At 57.6% G+C, this 22335-nt stretch overlaps 4 protein-coding genes across 4 annotated transcripts; all 4 read right to left on the reverse strand.

Moving 5' to 3' along the window:
- Positions 1–890: 890 nt before the first annotated feature.
- LOC100581725 (choriogonadotropin subunit beta 3-like) lies at positions 891–1635 on the reverse strand. The gene is made up of 2 exons (XM_030821027.1): positions 1459–1635; positions 891–1222 (listed from the first exon to the last, which is right to left on the reverse strand). Exons 1-2 carry the CDS (start codon positions 1615–1617, stop codon positions 911–913), a joined length of 471 nt encoding a protein of 156 aa, XP_030676887.1. The 5' UTR covers positions 1618–1635; the 3' UTR covers positions 891–910.
- A 984-nt stretch (positions 1636–2619) lies between these two features.
- Positions 2620–4920, reverse strand: LOC100582058. Its single transcript, XM_012509817.2, is given in 8 exon segments — positions 2620–2972; positions 2975–3074; positions 3076–3131; positions 3134–3212; positions 3740–3815; positions 4535–4577; positions 4580–4696; positions 4797–4920. Coding segments are annotated over 8 exon segments (948 nt in total).
- A 2857-nt stretch (positions 4921–7777) lies between these two features.
- On the reverse strand, positions 7778–10720 carry NTF4 (neurotrophin 4). The gene is made up of 2 exons (XM_030821028.1): positions 10592–10720; positions 7778–8647 (listed from the first exon to the last, which is right to left on the reverse strand). Exon 2 carries the CDS (start codon positions 8633–8635, stop codon positions 8003–8005), a length of 633 nt encoding a protein of 210 aa, XP_030676888.1. The 5' UTR covers positions 8636–8647; positions 10592–10720; the 3' UTR covers positions 7778–8002.
- Positions 10721–16962: 6242 nt separating this feature from the next.
- On the reverse strand, positions 16963–19822 carry KCNA7 (potassium voltage-gated channel subfamily A member 7). The gene is made up of 2 exons (XM_030821887.1): positions 19136–19822; positions 16963–17976 (listed from the first exon to the last, which is right to left on the reverse strand). The coding sequence occupies exons 1-2, from the start codon at positions 19688–19690 to the stop codon at positions 17161–17163; spliced, it is 1371 nt and encodes a 456-aa protein (XP_030677747.1). The 5' UTR covers positions 19691–19822; the 3' UTR covers positions 16963–17160.
- Positions 19823–22335: the final 2513 nt, after the last annotated feature.

Consider the following 22335-nt stretch of genomic DNA (forward strand, 5'->3'; position numbering starts at 1 on the left):
TTCTTTTCTTTTTTTCTTTCTTCTTTCTTTCTTTCTTTCTTTCCTTTTTTTTTTTTTTTTTTTTTTTTTTTTGAGACGGAGTCTCGCTCTGTCGCCCAGGCTGGAGTGCAGTGGCGCAATCTCGGCTCACTGCAAGCTCTGCCTCCCGGGTTCATGCCATTCTCCTGCCTCAGCCTCTCGGAGTAGCTGGGACTACAGGCGCCCGCCACCACGCCCGGCTAATTTTTTGTATTTTTAGTAGAGACGGGGTTTCACCGTGGTCTCGATCTCCTGACCTCGTGATCCGCCCGCCTCGGCCTCCCAAAGTGCTGGGATTACAAGCGTGAGCCACCGCGCCCGGTCTCTCTCTCTCTCTCTTTCTTTCTTTCTTTCCTTCTCTTTCTTTCTTTCTTTCTTTCTTTCTTTCTTTCTTTCTTTCTTTCTTTCTCCTTCCTTCCTTCCTTCCTTCCTTCCTTCCTTCCTTCCTTCCTTCCTTCCTTCTTTCTTTCCTTTCGATGGTGTTTCGCTCTGTCGTGCAGGCTGGAGTGCAGTGGTGAGATCTCGGCTCACTGCAAGCTCCCCCTCCTAGGTTCACTCCATTCTCCTGCCTCAGCTTCCCAAGTAGCTTGGACTACAAGCGCCCGCCAACAAGCCCGGATAAGTTTTTGTATTTTTAGTAGAGACGGGGTGTCACCGTTTTAGCAGGATGGTCTTGATCTCCTGACCTCATGATCCACCCCAGCGTCAGCCTCCCAAAGTGGTGGGATTACAGGCGTGAACCACCGCGCCCAGCGGTCCACCCTGTTTTCTACAGAGTTCTGATACTGTGACTCCGTATAAAATGGTTTGGAAGCTGGACCCACCCTGTGTGTGTGTGGTTGCCCTGAGCCCACAGAAAGACACCTCCAGAGTGCGGATTGAGAAGCTTTAATTATGGGCGGATCCGGGCGTCTGCGGGCTCCGGAAGTCGGGATGGACTCGGAAGGCTGGGGGGAGGGGCCTTTGAGGAAGAGGAGTCCTGGAAGCGGGGGTCGTCACAGGTCCAGGGGTGGTCCTTGGGACCCCCGCAGTCAGTGGTGCTGCGGCGGCAGAGTCCACATTGACAGCTGAGAGCCACGGCGTAGGAGACCACGGGGTTCACGCCGCGCCGGCAGCCAGAGAGCCGGATGGACTCGAAGCGCACATCGCGGTAGTTGCACACCGCCTGAGGCAGGGGCGGCATGACGGACTGCAGCACCCTCGTCTGGAAGCCGTGTGAGTTGGGGAATCAGCATGTGCCTGGGGCCAGCGCCTCAGCTGAGCTCCCCAGCTGCCCCCACAGGTCTCAGACTCACGAGTCCAGGAAGCCCTCTGTTCCTGCCCTCCCACACCCCATTCCCCAGCCCCTGACCGGAGAGGCAGACCACCCTTCCTCCCCCGCTGCCTCTGTGGGTCTGGCCCTGAGGTGGCAGCATCTGCCCCTGGCCCCAGGCAGCTCACCTTGGTGGCACAGTAGCCGGCACAGATGGTGGTGTTGACGGTGACGCACACGGAGCAGCCTTCCTTCTCGATCGGCAGGGTGGCATTGACGGGGTGGCACCGTGGCCGAAGCGGCTCACTGGATGCCCATGTCCCGCCCATGCTCAGCAGCAGCAACATCAGCAGCCCCTGGGACAAGGACACTGGTTCACCCGGGTCGGAGACCGGAGCCCTGAGCCCTGGCCTTCCCATCCCCCGGGGTACACCACCCACAAAGACCCAGAGACCCTTCCTGGCATCTCCTATTCGGGACCCACCACCGGGACACCTGCCTTTCAGAGCCCACCCCACAGCCCAGAGGACCTGAGATACCCCAACATTTGAGATCCCCACCCTCAGGAACTGCCCCACCTGAAGCTTACTGGGGGTCACGCTCTTCCAGAAAGAGGCCTCCTTCCACAGCTCACACGAGTCTGCCCCTTCTCATGCCAGTGATGGCCTGGAAGGAGGTGGAAGGTGCCCAGGGGCCCTGCAGTCTTACCTGGAGCATCTCCATCCTTGATGCTTCCCCTTCCTTGTGTACCTGCCTTTATACCTCGGGGTTGTGGGGGCGGCAAGGCCACCAGGAGGTGGTAGGATGCTGTGGTGAGCTCGACACTAACCCCTCGGTGGGCGAAAGGTAGACAAGGCCAGGGAGGCGCAGGAGTGGCTCAGCGGAGCACCCCAGCCCTCTCCCCTCAGTGGTCCAGCGCCAAGGGTGAGGCGGAGACCACGGTGAAGTGACCTCAGAGACTGAGTCCTCGAGTGCTAGGGACTAGTCGAGGCTGGAGGCACAGGGAGTAGGGTGTAGGAAGGCCTGTCTCTGCCTATCGTGGGGTCTTGGGAACCAGGAGGAGGCCGTGACCCGAGAAAGGTGCTGGACTGAAGCCTCGACCCTCCTCTACTTGAGCCATTCCTGTGCCACAGTCCAACCTCCCAGGAGGGGCGCTGCTTCGGACTTAGCTTCTGCCCAATGAGAGAGGGTCTCCCCGTGATTGTGCTGCCAGGGAAGCCACTTGACCCAGATGCCCCCAAAGAGGGATTCAGCCCGAGCCCCACCTCTCCCTTAGGGACCTCCGCCCACCCTACCCTCAAGCCAGGATGCCCAGAGAGGTCCCCGGAAATGCGTGTGCTTCAGGTGATTTAACTGATTATTGAATAGGCCCTCAGGGCGTGTGTCCTGCCCGCGGGGCCGCAGCCTGGAAGGACCTTATCTGGACTTAGTCCCTTCCCCGCGATCCAGCCGTAGCTGAGTGAGCGTGTCTGGGCTAGTCCTGTTTCCACACTGGGGATAGAGTTAATGAGTGCGAGCCCACCTTGGTCCGGACACCGCGTAGAGAGCGGAGGTCTAGAGCTCGGCTCCGCCCCCAGGCCAGGGGGCGTGTCTGGGGTTGGGCTGGCCGGGCCGGCTCCCACTGGCCCGGGCTTCCAGTTGCCTGAGCGGGAGTTCTCCGTGCTGTAGGCTTTCGGGACGCTGTGGATGCCCGGCAGGGGTTCCAGTGGGGGCCATCCCCGGTCGCCTCCGGCGGGCGGAAGCGGTCGAGCTGGCGGTGCGTTTGCAGCGAGGGGCTGTAGGATTCCTGAGCCAGAGAAAGGGCCTCGCCGGGCGGCGCTGGAGGCGGCCGGGAGGAGGGCGGACAGGGCGGCCGCTGCTGCCGTGGCCCCAGACCTGGGGCGTCTCTTCGAAGCTCCAGTAGGTCAGGTAGTCCTTGCGGGGGTATCCGGACAGCTCCGTCCTGTGGGAGCAGGGCAGGATGGTGGGGATACAGCTGGATCCTTGGGGACGAGGTTCAGACCTCGGGATCTAAGGAGTCTGCACACTCAAACTCCTGCATTTCCAGGAGAGGATCCCCTTCGGAAGGACGCGACCGGGCACGCGTAGCCTGCGTTCCTGGGTCCTCGAGGTACTTAACGTCCTGGAAACTGAGCTTTCGCATCCTGGGGAAGGAAATGGGGGCTTTCGCTTCCTTGCGAAAGAGTATCTGGGGGCTGAAGTACAGAAGGAGGCCCTGCCCTCAGATCCAGAATCCCCTGGAGCCGCTGTGCAGGCTTCCTGTCCCTACCGCGGTTCCTGAGCGTTGACACTAAGGACTCCTGGGTGCTAAAAGCGGGAGGGGCTGGGGCCTCAACTGTGGTTGTTGCTGCTACAGGAGTCGAGGCTGAGACCACCGGTCAGAGAATGGGAGCCAGCCCAGGGGCTCGGCGTGCACCGGCCAAGGCGGGGGCTGTGCAGGAGGCGGTGCCGAGCGAGAGCCCGGCTTACTTGGGATAGAACCGAAAGTCCCGCGCTGAGGTGGTTAGATAGAGCTGTCGGCGGTTCAGGACGCCGTGGTCGGATACTGTGAAAGGCCGGCCAGACAGCGTGGGGTTCTTCGTCCAGGCGATTAGAGCCTGAGCAAGATTAGGGGAGGAGGCATACCCAAGACATAGATTTCATACCCCATCCCAAGCCCTGGGTCCCGAGTTCAGAATCCCTCTCCTTCGGCCTCGACAGCCATGACGGCCACGGCCCTCGCACCCCGCCCCAGAGTCAGAGCCCTTCCTGCCACCCACGCCAGGGAACTTGAGCTTCCTTCCTCATACCCGAACCCTTCCCAGCCTCACCTCCCTAAATCCAAGCCTTCCTGCTGGTCAAGGAACTCAAATCGAGGCTCCCAGCCACCAAAAACAACCTCCCTGGTTCCGCTCCCGGTCTTAAACCGTCTTGGTGTGGCCACTGGAGCTGAGCTGCATCTTGGGCAGCAACTCCACGTTACCTCTCCCAACTCCCACCCGACCACGTCTCCGAATATTCTAGTCTCGTCCCCACCCACAGCCCGCCGTCTAGCTCCACAGCAGCTTAGGAGCCCTGAAGGCAAGTTTCCAGCCCCTGGTCCTTCTGGCCTGGCCTGGATGCCCAGCCCCCCCTCCCCCCCCCCCCCCCCCCCGCTCCTCTAACCTCCCGATCCCGCCTTAGACCCTTTAGCAGCCACGCCCCAAAGCCGTGATTCCTTCTGGCCCCGCCCAGAGCTCCCGGAGCTCCGCCCTGTCTCGCCAGCGCCGGCTTCCACCCAGCCACCTGGGAAGGCCCCCCGCGGTGGTGGTCTGCGAGTTGTGGGGGCTGGGGCCCGAAGTATTCCGGGGCGCGCGGGTCCCCGCTGGGAAAGCCAGTGTACTGCGCCCTCGTCTCGCTGCTCTGGTACTTTGTGGTCAGTGGGAGGCGCCAGCCGCGGTGTCTGAGCTGCGGAAAGGCGACCCAGAGACTCATGTGAAGGAGCAGGGGACTCAAATGCAGTCCCCCGCCCTGTCCCCTGCGGACTCCGGCACTCCCCAAATCTTACCTTTTCTCCTGAATCCTTGATCCCCATAGTCCGCGTGGGGTCTGCAGGCTCTGGGGCTCTGGGCTGGGCGCACGGCCCGCCATGGGTCTTGGGCACGTAGGCCGAGCCAGAGGTTGTCTCCCATCTGCTGAGGACCTCGTCGAAAGCCCAGATGCGAGAATCCTGCTTTGCAGTCGGAGGTAAAGGGTCCGCGACCGTGGACTGGAGAGAAGGCGCTGCACATCAGCCTTAAAGACTCAGGAGTCCGTATCACCCCCCACCCCAAACTCTGACCTCTTCCGGTCGGCCCCCAGCCCTTTCCTCTGCAGTCCCTGGCATCCAGATTCCTTGGAGCCTTCTCTCTCAGACCCAGAACTCCAGGACCCTCCTGCTTCAGAGAGGAGTCCAAGCTCCCAATCCCCTTTTCGCAGCCCCCATCTTTCTGGGTCCCCAGGCCCCGCAGGGCTTCAGCCTAGGGTCTGCCCACCTGCACCGTGGGTGGTGGGATGATGCCATGGGTAAGGTAGCTGCTGGTGAGATTCCCGTTGGGCCAGGATTCAGGCCTCTGGGTTGCAGAGATGGAAGACCACGGGGGGGCCACAGCGCAGAGCCAGGGTGCCACTGGCCATGGTTCCACCCCCTCCCTGTAGCCAAGCAGGAGCTGGTTTGTTGGTGTTGCCCCAGGTGACAGAACCCGTCCACCCCAATCCAGCCAGTGAAAGGCCTGCAGTCACATGGATGGATGGAGTGATTAAGAGACCCAGAGACAGAGGTACAGGGACTCCAAGAGGGGCACAGAGAAACACGGAGTGGGGTATGGAGAGTCAGAAAGAGGCGGGCAGAAGGGGACGGAGAAGTTCAGGATTTCAGAGACCCAGGGGGTGGGGGAGACAGAGACCCAGAAAGAAGGACAGAAACCTGGAGGTGTCAGAGATCCAGACAGAGACCCCTGCACTGCACCCAGCACCTCAGGACATCCATGAGAAACACCCCCCTTTGCTCCAGGGTCCAGAACCTCCTAGCTGCTTCCTCCCTCTGCCAGGCCTGCCCACCTCGGGGTAACGATTTCCAGCCATCCCTGGGGCTCCCCAACCCTTCCCGCATGTGCTGAAGGAGTCAGTGCCAGTAGCAGCTGTCCTGCCTGCCTTTGATTTGGTTGAAAACTTCCACCTGGGTAGGCTGGGTGGGGAAAGAGAAAGGGACCTAGAAAGAAGTGCACAGGGACATAGCGAAAAAGATGGGCTTTGATGAGTGAGGAATAAATACAAGAAAGGGGAGAGACAGGGAGGAAGAAAGAGACCACGATGGAAAGGGAGCTATTAGTACTACCCAGAGGCGAGAGACACTGGAAGTTAGAGACAGAGATGAAGGTGGCAAAAAAGACCAAAGTCACAGATGGAAAACAAGGAGATGTAGGAACTGAGGCAGCCATGCCCCACCCTGCCCAGGGGCCTGGTCTGTATAGATGGGGGGAGAAGTTGCCTATGTCCTTTGCTCAAAGCCGGACCAGAGAGAGAGAGAGAGAGTTGGCGGGGCTATGGGTAACACATGAAGGGCTACTGTGAAGGCCTGTGGTCTGTCCCTGGCTTCGCTTGTCACTTCTTCACTATAAACAGCTTTTGGTCACCGGGAGCAGTGGCTCATGCCCGTAATCCCAGCACTTTGGGAGGCCGAGGCATGCGGATCACTTGCGGTCAGGAGTTTGAGACCAGCCTTGCCAACATGGCGAAATGCTGTCTCTACCAAAAAATACAAAAAGTAGCCGGGCGTGGTGGCGAACACCTGTAATCCCAACTAAGGCAGGAGAATCACTTCAACCCGGGAGGTGAAGGCTGCAGTGAGCTCAGATCGCACCACTGTACTCCAGCCTGGGCGACAGAGCGAGACTCCATCTCAAAAAAAAAAAAAAAAAAAAAAGCTTTTGGTCAAGGCCTCGACTCCTCGTCAACCCCCATTATCTCATCCTACCAGCCCATTCTTCAGACAAGGAAAACTGAGGCTACTTTCTGCAGCCAGGCCCAGAATCCCACTTACCCCTCCTCCCCCATTCAGGCTTCTGGGGCCTTTCTGTTGGATTTTGCTGGCCCTACTCAAGGGCTCTCAATGGACAGTGACCCCCTGATCCTAGCCAGGGGGCCGGTGAGTTACTCAGAAACTCATGCCCCACTCAAGCTGGACACATTTTTTTTTTTTTTTTTTTTTTTTTGAGATGGAGTTTCGCTCTTTTTGCCAAGGCTGGAGTACAATGACATGGTCTTGGCTCACTGCAACCTCTGCCTCCTGGGTTCAAGCAATTCTCCTACCTCACCCTTCCGAGTAGCATGGATTACAGGCATCCGCCACCACGCCCAGCTAATTTCTTTTTATAATTTTAGTAGAGACAGGGTTTCACCATGTTGGCCGGGCTGGTCTCGAACTCCCGACCTCAGGTGATTCGCCCACCTCGGCCTCCCAAAGTGCCGGGATTACAGGCATGAGCCATCGCACCTGGCCATCAAGCTGGAAAATTTTAAGGTCTGTTTCTTTCCCAGTGTAGAGTAAAGGTTGGCACAGGGAAGAGGGCTAGAAACCTGACTGCAGCTCCCCACCCAGGGCTGAACTCTCCAGCATCCTGATCACTTCTCATTCAACCTTGCTTGTACTCCCCCTGTGATCGGTAGCTTATTACCTCAAAACAGAATATTCTAAGTCAACCTTTGCCCCCTCTTACCAAGTAAGATTTCCCATTTGAACCCCAGCTCCCAGATACTTAAAGGCCTTCTGTGGGCCACATTCTCAAGGTCCCCTGGCCATCTGCTTGCTTGTTCCAGTTTATCTCCTCCCCCACCCACATCGTGAAATGTCCCCTCCCACTCCCCAGGATGAGCAAGGTGGTGTCCTCTGAGACTGAGTAGTCAGCAACTTAACGCCAAGGGCCACCAATGATCAAATCCATGAGTTGATCTGAGGAGTTATGTATTAGGGCTAAGAAACAGTAAACACTCAGTAAATAGTGGCTATTATTATTATATCATCATCATTATTACCCTCAAGTTCCCCCAGGAGAACTCCTATTCAACCTCCAAAACCCCATGTGGTTTCACCCATCCTGCAGAGATTGAGCTCAAAATCAGAGAATTGTGATTTTGTGATTATTTGATGAGTTCCCAAACTAGGGTCCTTAGATCAGCTGGGCCATCCCTGAGGTCTCTCAGCATCCAGTTCTGTTATTTTTCTGGGCATGGGTCTCAGGCCCGGCCAGTCCGGCTGAGGAGTGTGCAGACGCAGGCAGTGTCAATTCGAATCCATCGCCAGCCCACACGGCCCTGGGCATCAGCGGTCAATGCCCGCACATAGGACTGCTTGGCCTTGCACTCAGATACCCAGTGCCTCCTGTCCACTCCCCGGCAGCCCCCTCCACCTGCCCCCGGGCCACCTTCCTCAGCGTTATCAGCCTTGCAGCGGGTTTCAAAGAAGTACTGGCGGAGGGGACTGCCGCCAGCTGCAGGCACCTCGCCCAACACCTCCACCTCGCGCCCACGCAAGTCCACAGCGGTCCGGCGGTCTGTCACCCAGCCACTGACTGCATCGCACACAGCCAGCTCACCCCGACGACTCGCTGGTGCGGTTTCGCTCACCCCACGCCGGCTGCGGTTGGCCGGGGCACCTGCTGACTCCCGAAAGGCCCCGGCCTCCAGCAGGAAGAGCAGAGGGGGCCCAGCAGGGGCACCCCTAGACAGGACTACTCGGGGGGACAGAAGGTCCCACTCAGGGGCCAGAAAAGGGGGCAACGTTGAGGGTGGGGGTTGGGACTTAGTTGGCACACTGGGGAGGAGGAAAAGGAGGAGGATGGGGAGGGAGCATGAGGGGAGAGGGAGCATCTCTCGGAGCACCTGGAGACAGAGAGAGGGAGGCTGGGATTAGAGAAGGGGGTAAAAACTTCAGTGGGGACAGAAGTTTGGAACCCCAGGGGAGGCTTGCCTGCCAGGATTGTGGGGAAGCCCTTGTTCTAGAAGTTTGGGGGACCCTATATCTAGGGCTTGTGTAATGCCCAACTTGTAGATTAATAATAAATATTCAACTACTACAGGCCAGGCACTGTGGCTCACACCTCTAATCCTAGCACTTTGGGAGGCTGAGGCGGGTGGATAACTTGAGGTCAGGAGTTCGAGAGCAGCCTGGTCAACATGGTGAAACCTCTCTCTACTAAAAATACCAAAATTAGCCGGGCATGGTGCTGCACGCCTGTAATCCCAGCTACTCGGTAGGCTGAGGCAGGAGAATAATTTGAACCTGGGAGGCGGAGGTTGCAGTTAGCAGAGAGCGCACCACTGCCCTGCCACCTGGGCGACAGAGTGAGACTCTGTCTCAAAAGTAAAAATAAGGCCAGGCATGGTGGCTCATACCTGTAATCCCAGCACTTTGGGAGGCTGAGGTGGGCGGCTCACCTGAGGTGAGGAGTTCCAGACCAGCCTGGTCAACATGGTGAAACCCCTTCTCTACTAAAAATACAGAATTACCTGGGTATGGTGGCGCATGTCTGTAATCCCAGTTACTTGGGAGGCTGAGGCAGGAGAATCACTTGAACCCAGGAGGTGGAGGTTGTGGTGAGCTGAGATTGCGCCATTGCACTCCAGCCTGGGCAACAAGAGCGAAACTCCGTCTTAAAAAACAATAATAAAATAAAAATAAAAATAATTCAACTACTATTACTTAATAGTAACAGATGTTGAAATACAGGCTCAGAAAAGTTAATGATTTGTGCCCGGTCACACAGCCAGCAAATGGCAGAGATGGGACTTCACCTCTGGGCAACTGCACTCTGCCATCCTTCCTGTGCAACTCTGAGGAACCAACAGTCTTGCATCTTGGAGGATGCTCCAAACAATTTTTTTTTTTTTGAGACAGAGTCTCACTCTGTTGGCCAGGCTGGAGTACAATGGCACAATCCTGGCTCACTGCAATGTCTGCCTCCTGGGTTCAAGTGATTCTCCTGCCTCAGCCTTCTGAGTAGGTGGGATTACAAGCACCTGCCAATGTGCCCAGCTAATTTTTGTGTTTTTAATAGAAATGAGGTGTCACCATGTTGGCCAGACTGGTCTTGAACTCCCAACCTCAAGCAATAGTCCTGTCCTGGTCTCCCAAAGTGCTGGGATTACAGGCATAAGCCACCGTGCCTGGTCCCAAACTGGTCTCCAGCCCAGGCTGGAGTGCAGTGGTGTGATCTCTGCTCACTGCAAGCTCCGCCTCCCGGGTTCAGGCCATTCTGCCTCAGACTGCCGAGTAGCTGGGACTACAGGCGCCCGCCACTACGCCCGACTAATTTTTTGTATTTTTAGTAGAGACGGGGTTTCACCGCGTTAGCCAGGATGGTCTTGATCTCCTGACCATGTGATCCGCCCGCCTCGGCCTCCCAAAGTGCTAGGATTACAGGCGTGAGCCACCGCGCCCGGCCACAGATTGTTTTAAGATAAGGTCTCGCTATGTTTCCCCGCTGGACTTGAACTCCTGGGCTCAAGCAGTCCTCCTGCTGTGGCTCCTGAGTAGCTGGGACTACAGACTCAAGTCACCACGCCCGGCCACATTCCACAATTTAGAGAAAGGTCACAACCTGGAATCCTAGGGAGACCCCCGTTCACCTCAAAACTGCCACTAAGGAGGTAAAACCCTGCCCCTCTGAGGCAGGCTTCAGTTTCCCCGTGTGTGAAATTGTCCTGGCGCTGGGAGAGGCTGGTGGAGGCGTGGATTTTGCAGTTTCTTTACAACGTTCTGGAAGCCTGTGGTTCTGGGAAAGGGTGGCGTGGAGAACACTGGGACACAGTCAGTAGTTACCAGACCTGTCAGCACCTCCTCCACCTCGGAGCTCTGGGGCTGGGAGGCCCCAGGCTTTGGGGGGCCCCTGTGGAGGACACAGGTGGCCCCCTCCTTCCTGACATCTCAGGAGAGGGAGGGGGCAACCACCTAGGGGAAGAAAAGAATAGACAGGTTATAGAGGCAGGTGAGGAAGGGGCCAAATGCCTGAACAACCTCTTCCCAGAGTTCCTCTTCAAGTGCAGGGTACCCAAGAGTCAAGGCCCAGTCCCCTTTCCAGAGGCCCCTTTTCTACCCAGGTGATGGCTCCTGGCTGGGAGGGGAGGCAGATGGATGGAGGGGATGGGGGAGGAGGGGAAGGGAGAGGCAGTGGAAGAAGGAGGCTGGAAGAGATGACATCCCCCTCGGTCCATTCATCTCCCAGATGGGGCGGAACTGGCCACCTGGGTCCCTGAGGGCCCACACTCAAGAAGCCCTGGTTCCCCAAGCTGCTTTCTGGAATGTTCCCTCCTCACAGGACAGGCCAGGGCCCGCCCAAGACTTCTGCACATACCTGGAGTGGCTGCCTGCCCTGGCTCCTCGGTACAGGAAAGGGGAAGGGTGGAGAGTGAAAGGAGCCCCGGCTGACCCAACAGGACCGCCTTCTCCCTCAGACCGAGTAGTGCAGACCCCAGGGCCTCCACCTTCAGACTCAGGAGTTCAGATCCCCAGAGCCCTCCTCTCTCAGAACCAGGAGGAGTCCAGGCCCCCAGCGCCCTCCTCTCTCAGACCCAGAAATCCAGGCCCCCAGCGCCCTTCTCCCTGAGACCCAGGAGGAGTCCAGGCCCAGGCCCCCAGCGCCCTTCTCCCTCAGCCCCAGGAATCCAGGCCCCCAGTGCCCTCCTCCCTCAGACCCAGGAATCCAGGCCCCCAGCGCCCTTCTCCCTGAGACCCAGGAGGAGTCCAGGCCCAGGCCCCCAGCGCCCTTCTCCCTCAGACCCAGGAGTCCATGCCCCCAGTGCCCTCCTCCCTCAGCCCCAGGATTCCAGGCCCCCAGTGCCCTCCTCCCTCAGACCCAGGAGTTCTGGAATTCAGACTCCTCCTTCTCGGGTACTAAGAAATGCAGACTCGGGGTTCCTCATCCTCCACATTTGGGCTGGGGGTCTGGACTCCGAGACCCCTCAGGGGAAACCGGCTGCATATCTGGGACACGTCCCTCTTGCCTCAGTTTCCTCCGCCAAGCCCCGCCCCCCTCGGCCCCGCCCCCGTCCCTCCCCACCCGAGGGCAGGGCGACCAGCACGCCGGAATCTCGGGGGAGGAGGCGTGGAGCTCTTACCTGGGGCGCCCTCTTCGGCTCCCCCGGCTGCCCTCGGCCCGGCAGCAGCTCCTCCTCCTGCTCGCTGGCTGCAGGGACGCTCGCTGGCCCGCCGGCTGCTAACTGCTCGCGCTCTGCAGGGCCCGGGTCGGGGACGGGGGCGGGGCGGCGCCGGACGGCAGAGGAGGGGCCGGGGGATCCTGCCTTGCACACGCGTGCCGGGACCTTGGAAGCCAGGCCTGGCTCGTTCAACCCGGCCGCCTTGGTCACAGGAGTCCCAGTTTCCAGCTGCCTCCTCCTTTAGACCTAGTAGTCCAGGCCCCCAGCCCTTTCTCCCTCAGACCCAGGAGTCCAGGCCCCCAGCCCCTCCTCACTCAGACCCAGGAGTCCAGGCATCCAGCCCCTCCTCCCTCAGACCCAGGACTTGCGACCCCAGCCACTTCTCCCCCCAGTCCCAGGCGCCTGAGTACTAAGCCCACAGTTCCCCCCACCACCGCCCAACCCCGCCCCGTCTCAGACTCAGGAGTCCAGCCCCCAGCCTCCTCCTCCATTAGCCCCAGGAGTCTGGGCTTGAGATTCCTTTGCCGTCTTTTGCCAATTGCGTGTCAATCCCGGGGCAGATTCCCACCCTCTGCTCTCCTCCCCACTTCCCAGGAGCTCCACGCCAGACATTAACCAGCTGGGCTTGGGCAGTGATAAGGCCCCAGGCCCGGGGAGACAGTGGATGTGGGGGCTCCCGTATACTCCTCTCCCCTGGAATTTCCTGGTTGGGGACCGGAGAGAGGGTCTTGTCCTGAGCTCATATAAGAGACATACAAGGTGTCATAGGACCCAGAGATAGACAGATGTGTCTTAAGAACAATCAGCTACTTCGAGAAATGGCGCGCGGTGACAGATGAAGGGAGAGATAGGGAGAAGACATGGAAAAGTGGGGAGAGACCAAAAGAAAGAGGGGGAGCAAGACTAGAGAGAGTGGGGGAGGGCAGGAGCCCAGAGAGAAGACAGGCCCAGAGAGTGCGAGGGCAGACCACCCACCCCCACCCCCGCCCCAGAAGGGGACAGAGCCCCTGAGAGACCCGGAGAAAGACAGGGATGGGACCGGAGCCGGAGTGTCTCAGGACAGTCATGAGGGCAGCAGGGCTCCTCACCCCACCACACCTCCACCCTGAGACTCTGCTCCCCTCTGCCTGCGCTATTTTCAGAAGGAAAACTGACACCTGTCTCGGGGGTCATCCCACACCCCCCCAGCCTAAATATAGCATGGCAAGGTGGCAGGAGGGTGTCCCCGGTTAGGGTGTTTCCTGCTCCTCACCATCCCAGCCAAGGCAACACACAAGGCCACTCCAGTTATTTATTGGAGGGGGGGAAGGGCCACTTCCCAGGCTTTGGGTGTGCGTTCGGGTCACCTCTCCGGCTTCTCCACACTTCCCCTGTTCCTAAACACCCAATACATCCTGCCTCATAGCGGGAGGACTCTAGCTTCTAGCTTCTAGTCCTGGAGGGGATAGTAGGGATGAGGTTTCCAAACAGAGTGACTGGGAAACAGTCTCTGTCCCCCTATCTCCAGGTCTCTGTCCTCTCCCTGTCTGGGTCTCTGTCCCCCTCCCTCTGGATTTCTGTCTCCCTCCAACTCTGGGTCTGTCCTTCTCTCTCTGGGTCTCTGTCCCCCTCTCTCTGGGTCTCTGTCCCCCTCTCTCTGGGTCTCTGTCCCCCTCTCTCTGGGTCTCTGTCCCTCTCTCTCTGGGTCTCTGTCCCTCTCTCTCTGGGTCTCTGTCCCTTTCTGTCTCTGGGTCTCTGTCCCCCTCTCTCTGGGTCTCTGTCCCCCTCTCTCTGGGTCTCTGTCCCCTTCTCTGTCTAGGTCTCTGTCCCCTTCGCTGTCTGGGTCTCTGTCCCCTTCGCTCTCTGGGTCTCTGTCCCTCTCTCTCTCTCTCTGGGTCTCTGTCCTCCCTCTCTCTGGGTCTCTGTTCCCCTCCCAGGTCTCTGTCCCCCCTTCTCTCTGCTCTCTGTCCCCCTCTTTCTGGGTCCCAGTTTTCTTCTCTGTGGATATCTGTCCACCCTCTCTGGGTCCCAGTCTCCTCTCTGAGCCTCTTGCATCCTGTCTCTTGGGGTCACTGTCTGCTTCTCTTTCCCCTCGTGGGGGTCTCCGTCCCCACTCCCGGCCATCTGCCCTCTTCCCCCTCGCCCTTGGATTTCTCTCTTTTGTTCTGGGCCCCTCCTCCCTCCCAGCCTCAGTTCCTGTCTGTGTCTCCTCTTTAGGTCTCTGTGCTGGAGTCCGACCTGTCGCTTGTCACTGTGAGGTCCGTCTCCATTCTGTCCCTAAATGTGGCTTTCTCTCCATTTCAGAGACAAGTGACTACCTAAAGCTTCTATTAATTTCAGCCATTATCAAACTCCTGCCACCATCTGTACCCTCTTCTCTTTAGCTGTATGAAAAGGTGCTCAGATGAAAGCAGGGGTTTCCACATTGAATTCCTGAGCTGCATTTTGAGTTGCCAAGAGGAGGCGTGTTCTCCTCCAGCCAGTTCCCTTCCCATGCTTCCCACTGGTGTCTCTAAGGAAGATCGATTTGACCCCAAAAAGGGGTGGGTATGGCTAAAAATAACAACAACAGTCTGTAAACCACTGGATAGGTTTTAATAAATTAATCCCAGTAAAGTACTTTGATACCAAAGGAAGCCCTATATGTGTTAGTGATTTCAGCCTTCCTCCTCTAAATGCCCTCTGAGTTCTGAAAGATTTCTGAAAATGTTTGGCCTTGTGACCTTGGGTAACACCCGCCGCTCTGAGCCTCAGTTTCCCTGTCTGTAAGAAACGAGGCTATGGGACTCAGGAGGCCCTGTCTGTAAGAAACGAGGACCTGTCCCAGCAGGCTGACGGGGACATGTGAAGCAGACAGACAGCCTGCCTGGCCCCTGGGGACAAGCTGTGAGACCTTGGGAAGCCATTCCCCTGCTCTGAGACTCCGGTTTCTCCCCTGGAAAACAGAGTGAGGCCCCCAGCCTGTCTGTCAGCCTTCCTGAGCTGCGGGGAGGGTAGGCGACAGGCCTGGTTCAGGATCGTTCTGTGATTCTATGGAATAGACTGTACATCACTCTTGGGTTCAGGGGCACCAACTTTTTCTGCCTTTTTCTTTTCTTTTTCTTTTTTTTTTTTTTTGAGACGGAGTCTCACTCTGTCGCCTAGGCTGGAGTGCAGTGGCGTGATCTCGGCTCACTGCAAGCTCCACCTCCTGGGTTCATGCCATTCTCCTGCCTCAGCCTCCTGAGTAGCTGGGACTACAGGTGCCCGCCACCACATCCGGCTAATTTTTTTTGTATTTTTAGTAGAGACGGGGTTTCACCGTGTTAGCCAGGATGGTCTGGATCTCCTGACCTCGTGATCCGCCCGCCTCGGCCTCCCAAAGTGCTGGGGTTACAGGCATGAGCCACCGCGCCCGGCCTTTTCTGCCTTTTTCTATTGTGGTTCTCTTTCCCTGAGACTCTGTTGTTCTGTCTCCAACTCTCGGTGCCTGACACTGCCCGCTGGGTCTCTGTCCCCCCGGCTCTTTTTGTTTGTTTGTTGAGACGGGGGCTCCCTGTGTTGCCCAGGCTGGAGTGCAGTGGTGCAATCATGGCTTAATGCAGCCTCTACCTCTCAGGATCGAGGGATCTTTCCGCCTCAGCTTCCTGAGTAGCTGGGATCACAGGCATGTGCCACCACACTCAGCTAATTTTTGTATTTTTTGTAGAGATGGGGTCTCACCATGTTGCCCAGGCTGGTCTTGAACTCCTGGCCTCAATCAATCCTCCTTCCTTGGCCTCCCAGAGTGCTGAGATTACAGGCGTGGGCCACTTCGCCTGGCTTCTATCCCCTGCTCTTGGTCTCTGTCCCCTTCTCACTCTGGATTTCTGTTCCCCTCTTCTGCGTCTCTGCCATACCCCACCCTCCAGGTCTTTGTCTCCCTCTCCCTGAGTCTCTATTTCTCTCCCTTTGGGTCTCTGTCTCTCTGGGTTTCCATCTCTTCCTTTTTCTGGGTCTCTTTCCCCATTCTTTTGGCTCTGTCCCTCTATCACGTCTGGACAGAGTACAGTTTTCTCCCCCTCTCCCCCTTTCCTTGTGGCTCTGACCTCCATGTCTGAGCATAAAACTGTAGGGGAGAATGGGAGTGAACAGCACAATGACGTGGATGTGGGGTAAACAGGAGGAGCATCCACCTCTTCCTAGTTTACCCCAATCGCCTCTGGATGAACACCCAATCCCATGGATACAGAATCCAGTCCCGCCCCCTACAGTGAGCTGGGGAGCCAGCTCAGCACATCTCCCAGAGCCCTCGCCACCGCATGCTCCCTGATACATGATGCTTCCCCGCTGCTATTTCCTTTGGGTCCTGGTGGTACCACTAAATGCAAAACAGCCCAATGTGGCCCTATGGAACTCATTCACACAGTCCAACTCAACCCAACTTCCTGTAGGACTCACATAGTGACAGAACTCAATGGAACTCAACTCAACATGGCCCTATGAGACTCAAACAGTGGCATGACCCAACTGAACTGGCCTTACAAGGCTCATACGGTTGTACAATTCAACACAACTAAATTCGCTGTGGCCATGAAAAATGTCCAGCCACACACCTCTACACAATGCATGTCCAGCCACACACCTCTACACAGTTCAGCCCAGCAGAACCCTACGAGATTCATTTGGTCATACATACTTAACCCAATGTGACCTAGAAAGCTCAAATTCTACCACTTGACTCTTCACATTTATACATGACTCACAAGTTCACAGAACCTAAAATAACATGCCCCTAGAAGAATCACAAAGCTACCAAATTTCCACCATGTCTCAACGAAACTGAACACCACACACAATCTCAACAATGCCATGGGGGACCATCTAACTTGAGCCAACATGGCCCTAGGGGACCCACCAAACCACAGAATCCTACACAGTGCAGCTGGACCACACTCTCCCAGACTCACAACCCAACCAAACCCAAAAATGATACGACCAAACCTAGCTCAACACTACCCCAAAAGGCTCCATGAGCTTTGCACAACTCAGACTAATATGAACCAATTGAGTCTTCGTTAACACAACACAACCCATTGCCATTTGCTGCTGCTTCAGGAGGTACTCACAGGAGCTACCAAACCACACAACCCAAGACCCAACAAGACTCAGTGTTTCCCCACTCGTTACCATTTAACCTAGCTCTTCCTAAACCCAATCCCCTCCCCCCAGCCTTGCCCTCCACCCTGCCCTCCCTCCCTCCCTCTAGGGAGGTTTGAGGTCCTGCAGACCTCAACTGTTCCTCACACTTCGGTGACCAGGTGTTTCCCTGGGGGTGCCCAGAGTGGAGGTGGTAGCTCAGGTACCTCCCCGTCCACCAGCCCCCCATTGGCCTTGCCCTCCAGTGGGCCACAAGGCTGCGTGTCCACATGGCTGAACATCCCAGCCTCTTCGCCCTCTGTCTCCCGGTGATAAAAGTAGCTGAAATTGGAGACAATGACGGGCACAGGCAGGGAAATGGTCAGCACGCCGGCAATGGCACACAGAGAACCTACTATCTTGCCACCTACAGTGACGGGTGCCATGTCTCCATAGCCAACTGTAGTCATGGTGACTACCGCCCACCAGAAGGACTCAGGGATGCTAGTGAAATGGGAGTCCACCCGGTCGACTTCGGCAAAGTAGACCGCGCTGGAAAAGAGGACCACACCAATGAAGAGGAAAAAGATGAGGAGGCCCAGCTCACGCATGGAGGCCCGAAGCGTCTGGCCCAAGATTTGCAGGCCCTTTGAGTGCCGGGACAGCTTGAAGATGCGGAAGACACGCACCAATCGGATGACTCTCAGGATGGCCAGTGACATGGCCTGCTGTCCCACCCCTCGCTGCCGGGCCAGCTCGGTGCCCAGCGCCACAAAGTAGGGAAGGATAGCCACAAAATCGATGAGGTTCATCACGTTCTTGAAGAAGATCGCCTTGCTTGGACAGGCCAGGAGGCGTACCAGAAGCTCAAAGGAGAACCAACAAATACACAGCGTCTCCACCATGAAGAATGGGTCATTGAAGGGCAGGCGGGGTGGATTTCCAGGCACTTGGCTGGAGCCATTCAGCCGAGCGGGGAACTGCAGGGAGGAAAGTGTTCAGGGAGGGTCAGGCTGGGGCTAGGACACAGGGACAGCCTTAATCATTTAAATACCCAGCTCCTCTTTACGCATTGGTCAGTAGCCGCTGTGCCAAGGCCCTCGGTGACCTGGTTATCCCAGACTTCCTCCCAGGATCCCAGGGATCATCCCTGGGCCGCTGACTTTCTGGTTTCCTGACCTGGTGGGTGGCTGGAGAGGTGGTCCCTGCCCCTTCCTGCGTGGGAACTCATGTTTGAGTAGGGTGCAACCTCTTCTCTCCCGAAGTCCCGCCTCCAGTGTTGATTTTCTAGATGGGGAGGGTCCCTGCCCTGGCCCCACCACCTTGTACCTAGCTTTTCCTTGCCCTCCCCAGTCCCAGCCCAGACTAAATGCGGTCGGGCACGGTGGCTCACGTCTGTAATCCCAGCACTTTGGGAAGCCGAGGCGGGCGGATCACGAGGTCAGGAAATAGAGACCATCCTGGCCAACTGGTGAAACCCCATCTCTACTAAAAATACAAAAATTAGCCGGGCGTGGTGGCCTGCACCTGTAATCCCAGCTACTTGGGAGACTAAGGCAGGAGAATCGCTTGAACCCGGGAGGCGGAGCTTGCAGTGGGCCGAGATAGCGCCATTGCACTCCAGCCTGGGCGACAGAGCAAGACTGTCTCACAGGAAAAAAAAAAAAAAAAAAAGACCTTCTCTGCAAGCCGAGCCCTAGGCCCCTCCTCTGGCCCCTCAGCCTGGCTTTCCATAGATTCCTCCTACTCTCGCCCCTCGGGCTCCAGCACCCTCAGCTGGCGTTATTCAGGGCCTGGCTTTCATCACCCCCAGCACGTCCTTCCCAGCCGCACAGACCCCGGAGTTTTCAGGCTCTCCCTGGACCCCTCAGCTCTGATTTTTAAGGTTCCTGTCCTTCTACCCCTTGCACCAAGGGCCCTGCCCTCTGCACGCCGGGTTTCTCACTGACCTCAACCCCACCTTCTGATGGGGCAGGTCCTCCGACCCGGATCCTCAGGCCCCGCCTCCCTCCCACCCTGTCTTCGGCTGGCCCACCCCTCGCAGCCCCTGGCCCCGCCTTATGATTGGCCAGGTCCCCTCTGGACCCCGCCCATCTCCTCCCAAACCCCGCCCGTCTCCACCCACTCCCCGCCTCTCACTGGGCCGGCTGCGGCTACAGCAGCAAGCCCCGTGCCGTCGCGGTCGTCGCGGAAGTCAGGTAGTGTCTCGAGGCAGAAGACGACGATGGAGACTAGGATGACCAGCACGGAGACTACGGCGAGCACGCGCGCGGCCTGAGAGCTCTCGGGAAACTCGAAGAGCAGCCACAGCTGGCGCGCGAAGGCGCGGCGGGGCAGGGGGCGCTCCGGCGGCACCGGGCAGCCCTCGTCCTCGCGCAGGCGCGCCAGGGCTGCCGCGCCCAGCCCGTAGAAGGCCACCTCCTCCAGGAAGACGTCGAGCGGCACGTGCGCTGGCCGCCGCAGCCGCCCGCCCGACTGGTAGTAGTAGAGCACGGCGTCGAAGCTGGGCCGGTGCCGGTCGAAGAAGTACTCGCGGCGCGCGTCGTCGTAGAAGCGGCCGCGGCGCGCTGGGTCCCCGAGCAGAGTGTCCGGGAAGCGGCCCAGCGTGCGCGCCCGCGTCTCGAAGCGCAGCCCCGCCACGTTGAGCACCAGCCGCTCGCAGCAGCCGCACGGCGGCGGGCACCGCGGCTCCATGGCGTGCGCAGCCCCGGCGACCCGCGAACGGACGTGTGGCCCCGACGCCCGGCCCCGGTGCGGCCCCGCCTCGGCCGCCGCCGCCGCCCCAGCCCGGTGTCCGGTGTCCGGTGTCCGCGCGTAAAAATAGCCCGGCAGGGCGGCTAGGGCGCGGGGGAGGGGGCACTGTGACCCCGGCGGGGCGGAGGGCGACAGGGCGACCGCGCGCCCTCTGCCGGGACGCCCGCCCTGCCCCGCCGCCGCCGCCCGCGCCTGCACTGCGCCTTTCCCGTCCCGGGGTCCCCTTTCTCTCCGTCCTTCTGCCACCGGGATCCTGTCCTGCGTCTCTCCAAGTTTCCGTGTGCGTGTGTCTCGTCAGAATCAGGCTTCGGTTGCAGTCGTCTCTTTTCTTTTTTCTTTCTTCTTCTTCTTCTTTCTTTCTTGTTTTTTCTTTTTTTTTTTTGAGACACAGTTTCCCTCTGTCGCCCAGGCTGGAGTGCAGTGGCGCGATCTCCGCTCACTGCAACAACTTCCGCCTCCCGGGCTCAAGCGATTCTCGTGCCTCAGCCTCCCTAGTAGCTGGAATTACAGGCGCCTCCAAGCCCAGCTAATTTTTTTTTCTGTTTTTTTTTTTAGTTGAGAAAGGGTTTGTTTCACCATGTTGGCCAGGCAGGTCTGGTACTCCCGACCTCAAGTGATCTGCCCTCCTTGGCCTCCCGAATTGCTGGGGTTACAAGCGTGAGCCACGGCGCCCGGCCTGGAGTTGCCCTGTTTGCACCTCTGTCTCTCACTCTCTTGTGTGTCTGTGTCCGGCTGTCCCCGCTGGGTCTCTGTCTCTGTTCGGATGTATCTCTGAGTATCTCTATGGGTCATTTATTTCTGAGATTCGTTGTTCTGGGGGCCTCTGTATGGGTCCCTCTGCCAGCCTCTACGTCTTGGTTTCCGTCTTTATTTTGACTCTTGGTCTGTCTCCGTTTATCTCTTGTCTCTCTTGGTCTCTTTGTCTCTCCTCTCTAGGTCTCTTTTTTCTCATTCTCTCTTAGCCCTCCATGTCTCTGTCTCCGGGTTCCTCTGCCGCTCCCCTTTGGGTCTCCCCTTAGCGTCTCTAGCCTTAGCGTCTCTAGAGGACTTAGGGTCTCTGGAGTCATATCTCTGAATCTCTCCCTGACCATCCCTCCATGTGGGTCCTGCCACAGTCCCGGTGGCTGTCCCATCCTAGGGTCACTCTGGCAGCTGCAAAGCACTGAGCATGTGCACGCACGCCCCATTCTCTCCCCAGAGTTCGCTCCAGAGTCTCCACCTGTATTCTTCGCAAGACTTTCTGAGACCCAGCAGGACCTGAGCTGTGGCTATGACTCTCTCAAAAGGAGTCTGGGCTTGCCGGAACGGGCGGGGGTTGGGGGTGTGGGCCGGGGAGATGCCACAGGGTCATTTTCAGGAACTGAAGGGCGCAGAGACAAGACGGTGGCCTTCTAGCTACTGGTGTCCGGTGACACTGCATAAAAATAGCTCCATCAGATGGGCTTGGGGGAAGTGGAGGGGTTTGATCACTGAGACGCCCAGGAAAGAAGTCCTGGTCGCCCTCTGCTGGGGGTGTGGAGAGAGGCACTAAGGGTTAGAACCCCCTGCTAATCCTGGCACTCTCTCTTCTTGTCTTCCTTCTATTCCTCCTCTCTTCCTTTCTTCTTTTTCTTTTTTCTTTCTTTTTTTTTTTTTTTTTTTTCTTGAGAGGAGTTTCGCTCTTGTTGTCCAGGCTAGAGTGCAGTGACGTGATCTCAGCTCACTGCAACCTCCGCCTGCCGGTTTCAAGCGATTCTCCTGCCTCAGCCTCCTGAGTAGCTGGAATTCCAGGCACCGGTCACCACGCCCACCTAATTTTTGTATTTTTAGTAGAGACAAGGTTTCACCATGTTGGCCAGGCTGGTCTCGAACTCTTGACCTCGTGAACCGCCTGCCTTGGCCTCCCAAAGTGCTGGGATTACAGACGTGAGCCACTGCACCTGGCCCTTTCTTTCTTTCTTTTTCTTTTTCTTTTTCTTGAGATGGAGTCTTGCAGTCGCCTAGGCTATAGTGCAGTGGTGCGATCTTGGCTCGCTGCAACCTCTGCCTCCTGAATTCAAGCAATTCTGCCTTAGCCTCCCGAGTAGCTAGGATTACAGGCGCCCACCACACGCGGCTAATTGTTTGTGAGCGGCAAGCCACCCAGGTGCCGAGGCAAGAGACCGAGGGCATGAGCTGTTCCAATATAATAAAATATATAAAATAAGAATAGTTATACTAGATATAAATCATAGATATGATTATGTATGAATATTATTAATCATTAGTTTGTAGCAATTACTCTTTATTCCAATATTATAATAATCCTCAGTCTACAATCATAATCTAGGAAAAACCAGGCCATACAGAGATACGAGCTGAGGGGACATAGCGAGGTGACCAGAAGACAAGTGCGAGCCTTCTGTTATGCCCAGACAGGGCCACTAGAGGGCTCCTTGGTCTAGCGGTAACGCCAGCGTCTGGGAAGATGCCCGTTGCCAAGTGGACCATGGTCTAGTGGTAGCGTCAGTGCCAAGGAAAAGCACCCACTACTTAGCAGACCGGGAAAGGGAGTCTGCCTTTCCCCGGGTCCCTTCCCCGGGGGAGTTTAGAGAAGACTCTACTCC

This window comes from Nomascus leucogenys, chromosome 10 (genome assembly GCF_006542625.1).
Source record: "Nomascus leucogenys isolate Asia chromosome 10, Asia_NLE_v1, whole genome shotgun sequence".
Lineage (NCBI taxonomy): Eukaryota > Metazoa > Chordata > Mammalia > Primates > Hylobatidae > Nomascus > Nomascus leucogenys.